This window comes from Cheilinus undulatus, linkage group 7, assembly GCF_018320785.1.
Source record: "Cheilinus undulatus linkage group 7, ASM1832078v1, whole genome shotgun sequence".
Lineage (NCBI taxonomy): Eukaryota > Metazoa > Chordata > Actinopteri > Labriformes > Labridae > Cheilinus > Cheilinus undulatus.
In genome coordinates, this window is record NC_054871.1 from 13,808,694 (window position 1) to 13,816,715 (window position 8,022).

The 8,022-nt window shown below is 38.6% G+C and overlaps 1 protein-coding gene across 1 annotated transcript; it reads left to right on the forward strand.

Annotated features, from left to right (window-relative positions):
• The first annotated feature begins 555 nt into the window (after positions 1-555).
• Positions 556-7,926, forward strand: henmt1 (HEN methyltransferase 1). The gene is made up of 9 exons (XM_041791447.1): positions 556-705; positions 972-1,084; positions 2,143-2,277; positions 2,501-2,683; positions 2,810-2,996; positions 6,416-6,614; positions 6,785-6,899; positions 7,340-7,497; positions 7,636-7,926. Exons 1-9 carry the CDS (start codon positions 622-624, stop codon positions 7,740-7,742), a joined length of 1,281 nt encoding a protein of 426 aa, XP_041647381.1. The 5' UTR covers positions 556-621; the 3' UTR covers positions 7,743-7,926.
• The last annotated feature ends 96 nt before the right edge of the window (positions 7,927-8,022 follow it).

Genomic DNA, 8,022 nt, shown 5'->3' on the forward strand with positions numbered 1-8,022 from the left:
GCTTTTGATGTAATTAAAAGGAAAAATGAATAGTATGAATAATGAAATATGTAGTCATTGTAGTCATTTTACTTGAAAGGCATAGGTCAGTTTTTATCTTTATTTTGAACCTCATGTAGGAGTGGTTTGAGCCTGGTTGCTCAACGTTTCCAGTAATATCCAGGACTCACTCACTCTGAGAATTTTTAATCCCCCAGAAGTGTTTGTATATGATTCTCAGTTGTTATATTTCTTTTCTTAGCCCTTCCAACACAGAATTGGACAGAAGCATGTTTACATCTAAGTCCATGTACATGTACCGTAAGTCCAGAGCACAGACGAGCCAAAGCCCGTTAAACCCCACCCCCAACCGTTGCTAGGCATTAGCACAATTTCCAAAGCTGTAAAAAACATGGCGGCAAGACTTGCGGACAACATCGACCCAAATATTTAAAGAGATTAGAGAGATTAAAGATTAAAGAGATAAAAAAACTGTTCCTAAATAGATTAATTAGACTAGAAACCCACAGTCGTTGAAATGCTCTGTAAGGTTCGTAAAAGCATAGCTTGTCCTCTAACAGCGTCCTCTGGTGTCGGGAGGACTTACTAAACCTTTCTAAATGTTTCTGAAAAAAAGGCAAGATGGAGCCATTGTTCAGTCCGCCACTTCACAGTCAAAGACATCAGTTTGTCATCGATTTTGTGAAAAGAAACAAACCTAAAAAGGTAAGATAGATACCCATAAAGGGAAAATAGGTTTAACAATAATTTGAAAAATTATAAACACACTTATTTCTCTCGGTTAGCGTGTTTATCCATGTGTATACTTTGACCGCTAGTGCTACATCAAGCCTTAGCTAGCCACAGACACCACGTTTAACAGTATACAGCTCTCATTATTCTTAAAGGATTTTGAGTTCTCACTCTCGAAATCTTTCACTTCTCTTTGTAGTCCACATAAATGCTGTATTAGTCGCATATCTTGTTTTTAGGTGGTGGATTTGGGATGCAGTGAGTGCAGCCTTCTCAAAAAACTGAAGTTTCACCGTGAAGTTGAACTGCTGGTGGGAGTGGACATCGACGTTGCCAAAATCAAGAAACACATGTATGTAAATGCATGATTTAAACGAGTTTCTAAATACTTTATAATATAGATAAACACCTCTGTGACACAAAATTAAACAGAATCATGCCCCATTGACATCAAAGTATGGTTTACACGGAACACTGAATAAAAATGTTAACAAAATTATTAGAAGTTTGCTATTCCCCAGAGGTGGGAAAGTATAACACTATTATACTCAAGTAAATTACAGTTACTCTGGTTAAAGTGAGCAAAATTAGTGTAAATGTAAAATAACTGGTCTATATATCAACTTAACTACCAGTTAAAAGGAAATCCTCCAAAGTTCACTCAGAGAACAGAGTAGGTAATGTCAGGTTGTACAGTACATTATGATTTTTTTCTTATTGTCAGCAACATTTAAATATGCATTACCGACCAGGTTGTTCAGGTAAAGTTACCCCTTTATAATCCAATGAAATACAACACTTTGTTTTGGGTTATGATGTGGAATTGCTCTCACTAAGTGCTACTGACCTTATTGTGTAGTCAAAACCAATTACTGGCCAGTTTCAAGTGATTGACAGAAAGCTGAAAGTTATACTCTGTTTTTTTTTTAGTCAGTGATGCCTTATAAAATGTGATGAAGTGAAATACTTAAACATACTGAAGTAAAAGTGAAATGACTGGTTTCAAGATGTGCTCATAAAAGTACAAGTACACCAAAAAAGCTCAACTCAATTACAGTAATTTGAGCAGATGTGACAAGTTACTTTCCACCCATGCTATCCATAGCTTTTGATTTTCAATCAGACTTAAATGATAATTGTTTCCAAGTTTAAGCTTTTTAAAATGTTGGCTTTGCTGTTTGCAATGTTTAATCCAAGTCACACAAGATTTGTCTAAAGATCTATGACTTTCTGTCTGACGATCTTGAAATTTCAAAGACTAAGCAGCATAAGACCATTGTTGATATCATAATTAAAGAGAATTAAATTGCAGTTTCAGCTGAATGCAAAGTTCTATTGGAGTCTTAATCCGTTTGTTGGGATAAATTACAGTGCTGACTGTTTAGGTGTTCTTCCTGTGTGTTCTTAAAGGCACGCATTAGCTCCACTTTCTACAGACTACCTACAACCAACGTACGATCAGCTATGCATCGAGCTGTACCAGGGCTCAGTCACACAGCGCGACGTCCGCCTCAGAGGATTTGATCTAGTGACCAGTATAGAGCTGTGAGTGTCTCAAGTCTTCTTCATGGTGGCCATTATCTTTTTATTTTCTCTTTTCATACTCTGTTAATGGTTGATAGCCATATCCTCTTTTCTCCCTTCATCCCTCTGATAGCCATATCCTCTTTTCTCTCTTCATCCTTCTGTCTGTATTTGCAATTTTAATCTTTCTGTTTTTTTCTTTTATATATATCAATCTGTGTACCCTTTGGCTGTTTATCTGCAGAATAGAGCACCTCACTCTTGCTGATGTGGAGAGCTTCTCTGAGGTGGTGTTTGGTTACATGACCCCAGTGGCTGTCATTGTCAGCACCCCAAACTCTGAGTTCAATCCCCTCCTCCCTGGACTGAAAGGTTTCAGACACAGCGACCACAAGTTTGAGTGGACCAGGGCAGAGTTTCAGTCCTGGTATGCTTGTTTAGGGATACTTTTTCAGGCGTTTTAGTGTTTTAAAGTTGAGCGTTAGTAAAGAGATATTACATATACAGTAATAGGACTCAAAAATTAGTGTTTTATCATGACACCCCTCCTTAGGGCTCTTCAGGTGTCTGTAAAGTACGGTTATGAGGTGGAGTTCACCGGTGTTGGAGAGGCACCACCGGACCAACAGGAGAGTGTCGGCTTCTGCTCCCAGATTGGTGTGTTTCGTCGGCTCATGGGTAGAGATGCCTGCAACGTTTTGTTCACTGATGATGCAGCTGATGGGTTTTCATACAGACTGGTGAGTAAATTACAGAACAAAATGGCAATTTGTTTTTGATCACATGTATATATATACTCATAAATTACCTATAAATGTAAAGATAAAATATACTTTTTTCCATAAAATACACATACATATGTATTAGACCTCTCCTTGCTCTAACTGCTCATTTAGACATCATTTATCATGAATCTTACAATCTGTAGATGAGAAAAACACATTCATCCTTAATTATATTAGACTTTCAGCCATCTAAGGTTTAATATGCACACTCTACAACACTGAATACTTTACTTAATCCAGTGTTTTCTTTCACATTATGAACTTAAGTTTTTCAAGGTCCCTATGTACACTTTTGGAGTCTTTGAGATTAGGAAAAAAATTGATAGAATTATTTTAGATAAATTTGTAATATGATGAAATGTCAGGGTACCCACTTTAATGACCAGATATCTCTTAGAGCTTAGATTGGCCCAAAATTCCAGCTTGACCAAGCTCCCTCACATTTTCTCCAAGCCTAGCCTAGCCTGGCCTGGCCTGTCCTCTTAACTGTATTAATGGGCCCGACACTGATTGAAATGCAACTTTTTAAAAAATAAGTATGCTTTTATAATTAAGGCTTTAAACTGCAATACTGAGTTGTTTTAATAACAGAAATCTGATAAGATTAAATAATTATAAGCACAGCAGGGGAGCATGTATCATAGACATGGCTTTTCATTGTTTATGATAAAAAGAGCAGTGATGTTAGGAATCACTTCAACAGAAATGTTGTCTAAGAACCTGTCTACAGTATCTGTGAAACTTAATTAGAGAAGAAGCAAACATAACTGAGGCTGAAAAGTGGTCAAATATTTTTTTAATTTTTAACACTTATTTTTTCAAGAAATGTGGCCAGCAGACCAGGGCAGGGCATCTCATAATTTGTGCAGTTGTTCTGCACCAAGAGCAGTCACTCTGGAATAGAGAAATAAGATGGAAAGAATAAGGAAAGCAGCTAAAACTTAAAAATCTTAGGTTAAAACACTGTTATGCTGACAGGGACTCGGACAAAGAGTATATATAACCTCTACCTTCTCTTAAAACAGTAAAAGTCTGTCGACCTCTCCTGGTGAGTCTCTGCAACAACAGTCATAACTAGTAGTGGTTTTTAGTTTATATGTAACAGGTGACAAATAATAGCAATTATCCACAAACAATCTAAATATACACATGTGGACAAAATTGTTGGTACCCCTCTGTTAATGAAAGAAAAACCCACAATGGTCACAGAAATAACTTGAATCTGACAAAAGTGATAATGAATGAAAATTCAATGAAAATTAACCAATGAAAATCAGACGTTGCTTTTGAATTGTGGTTCAACAGAATTATTAAAAAAAAAACCTCATGAAACAGGCCTGGACAAAAATGATGGTACCCTTAACTTAATATCTTGTTGCACAACCTTTTGGGGCAATCACTGCAATCAAACAATTTCTGTAACTTTCAATGAGACTTCTGCACCTCTCAGCAGGTATTTTGGCCCACTCCTCGTGAGCAAACTGCTCCAGTTGTCTCAGGTTTGAAGGGTGCCTTCCCCAGATGGCATGTTTCAGCTCCTTCCACAGATGTTCAATAGGATTTAGATCAGGGCTCATAGAAGGCCACTTCAGAATAGTCCAATGTTTTGCTCTTAGCCATTCTTGGGTGTTTTTAGCTGTGTGTTTTGGGTCATTATCCTGTTGCAAGACCCATGACCTGCTACTGAGACCAAGCTTTCTGACACTGGGCAGCACATTTCTCTCTAGAATACCTTGATAGTCTTGAGATATCATTGCACCCTGCACAGATTCAAGACACCCTGTGCCAGATGCAGCAAAGCAGCCCCAGAACATAACAGAGCCTCCTCCATGTTTCACAGTAGGGACAGTGTTCTTTTCTTGGTATGCTTCATTTTTAGCGTCTGTGAACATAGAGCTGATGTGCCTTGCCAAAAAGTTCCAATTTTGTCTCGTCTGTCCATAGGACATTCTCCCAGAAGCTTTGTGGCTTGTCAACATGCAGTTTGGCAAATTCCAGTCTTGCTTTTTTATGATTTGTTTTCAACAGTGGTGTCCTCCTTGGCCGTCTCCCATAGTCCACTTTGGCTCAAACAACGACGGATGGTGCGATCTGACACTGATGTACCTTGACCTTGGAGTTCACCTTTAATGTCTTTGGAGGTTGTTCTGGGCTCTTTTGTTTCCATTCGTATTATCCGTCTCTTCGATTTGTCATCAATTTTCCTCCTGCGGCCACGTCCAGGGAGGTTGGCTACAGTCCCGTGGATCTTAAATTTCGGAATAATATGTGCAACTCTAGTCACAGGAACATCAAGCTGCTTGGAGATGGTCTTATAGCCTTTACCTTTAACATGCTTGTCTATAATTTTCTTTCTAATCTCCCGAGACAGCTCTCTCCTTGCTTCCTCTGGTGCATGTTTAGTGTGGTACACACCATGCCACCAAACAGCACAGTGACTACTTGTCACCCTTTAAATAGGCTGACTGACTGATTACAAGTTTGTAGACACCCGTGATGCTAATTAGAGGACACACCTTGGTTGAACATGTCCATATGGTCACATTATTTTCAATCTTTTCTAGGGGTACCATCATTTTTGTCCAGGCCTGTTTCATGAGTTTGTTTTTTAAAATAATTCTGTCGAACCACAATTCAAAAGCAATGTCTGATTTTCATTGGTTAATTTTCATTGAATTTTTATTTATTATCACTTTTGTCAGATTCAAGTTATTTCTGTGACCGTTGTGGGTTTTTCTTTCATTAACAGAGGGGTACCAACAGTTTTGTCCACGTGTGTGTAAAATATTTCAAGCACCACAGGAGCTCTTTAACCCTGCATAAACCAGCTCTAAACAGCCTTTCTGAAAATAGTCCATTATGGGGTACCCTGAGTACAGCTGTGTGCCTCCATGGCCATGGGTGGAGATACCAGATATCTCCAGGTATCAGGCAGGCATAGTTTTGATGACACCATGTGATGTCACTAGGAGAACAGATTCTCTGTTGCTGCTATGAACTAATGACAGGGTAGGCTTATTTCACATTTGTGGGTCTGTAGAAACCTGGGGTAGCCAAGTATTTATGTTGAAAAAACAAAGGTGGGTTTTCATGTTGTGTCCCCCTTCTCAAATAAACTGTCCTAATTTAGCTGCCTGTTGAGATGATACAAAAAAAGAACAACACAAAGAAAAACCTTAATTACAGCAGCATTTAAAGTAGCTCGTCAGTGAGACTCAAGCAGGATTTCCAATCATTGAAGGCAGTAAATGAAAGTTTCTGTAGATTGTTTTTATGCCTGGCCAGTTTAGGGCAAATCAATGTAATTCTCTGTCGTAAATCTCACAAAATAATATACATTTTAAAGTGGTTCTAATCTTTTTTCCCCTTAACAGGTGTACAGTAAAATCTACCCCAGCCTGCATGACAATAACATCCTGCGCAGGGTCCTGGTCACCGAGGTGTTGTCTTGGGCAGAAAAGCTGAAGAGAAGATGGATTGGGGATAAGACAAATGTGAAGGATGACAGTTATACACAGTATCAGACTGAAAGAAGAGAGGAGGAATGTCTTAGATCTTCAGAACAGCAGACAGGTAAATTTTCTGTCTGTTGATTTTTAGATACTTAGTTCTGTTAAGAAGTAGAACAAAAGTATCTCTGTGATCATTTTTATTCTCAACTCCTTTGGTATGAATAGTAAAGAAATACGTGTTTCTCTCTTTGTTGAGTAAAACACATTTGCTCATAAGTTTATATTTTACAGGTCATGGAGCAGAGATGAACAACCTCAGAGAAGAGTCAGAGGATCAGGAGGGAGAGAGTGAAGAGCTGTTTTGGACAACAGGACTGGGAAAACAAAAGTCTTGCACATTGCAAAGGTGAGTTTCTCTGAAGAAAGACCAAACATGTCCGTTGTGCCTTGCCTGAAATACAACTACCTAAAAGGACATTTTTGAGTGCTGACGCCTCCTTTTCTTATAAAAATATAACGCCCTAAGAGATCTGGATATATGTATTGCTGTTAACTACACAAGGACACATCATGGCTGCCACATGCCCGCAGTGTGGCTTTGATGCACCGGCTGTGCACATCCTCAAAAGTTGTAGATGCAAGTTGCAGTATACATGTGTGGTAGAGACAGAGGAGGTGTGACAGTCAACACAGCAGCAGAGAGAACAAGTTAAAGGTTTTAAACACAAACTGATAAACCAAGTCCACAAACATCTGCACCTGTACAATGTGTGAATATTATTGCACAGGAGGATTACTACTGTCAGGGTTTTTATCCATACTGTTATCTGTATTCCATACTGATAGGGTTGTGTCTGTACCTCTGGCTGTGCTGTGGACTTCCTGCCCCAAAGTTGGTGCCCTGAGTGGAAGTCTCAGTAATCTCAGACATCTACTGATGGATGATCCTGAAGTTAGACTGAACCAGGATGGCTCTGCTCTGCTTATAAATCTCCAGGAACAAGGTGCATTAAACATTTGATCTCTTTGAGCTCCATTACATTACATTATACAGAATTTTTAATGTTTAGGGTTGAGTGCACCACCTTTTCAGTGTCTCTGGGTATTATTTTTTGTGTTTGGTCCTTTGTTTCTTATTTTAGACAATGAAGAAGAAGATCAAAATGATTTCGAGGACAGCGGATATGGAGAGGCCAGACAGTATTGTCACAGTGCAGAGCATGACGAAGACTGGGAGCCAGATGTTTGAACTGGACACAGCTTTTGTTTCTGTAAAAGTTGGTGACATGTATTTTCTTTTAGGTGATATTGGACAATGTAAACATTCTTGCAAATCCTGAGATAAACCAGAAAAAGCTATGCTTTTGGATTTGTTAGATGGCTCGTTTGCACTGTGACTGTTTTTCAGGAATAAACCAGATCTTCAAAATCAATGATAATGCAAGTGTCCAATGGCCTTACAATATGAGCAGTTCAAATGTAAATAGTGCAGTAAAACTGTATACATGGGAACTCTTTACCCTTGTTAT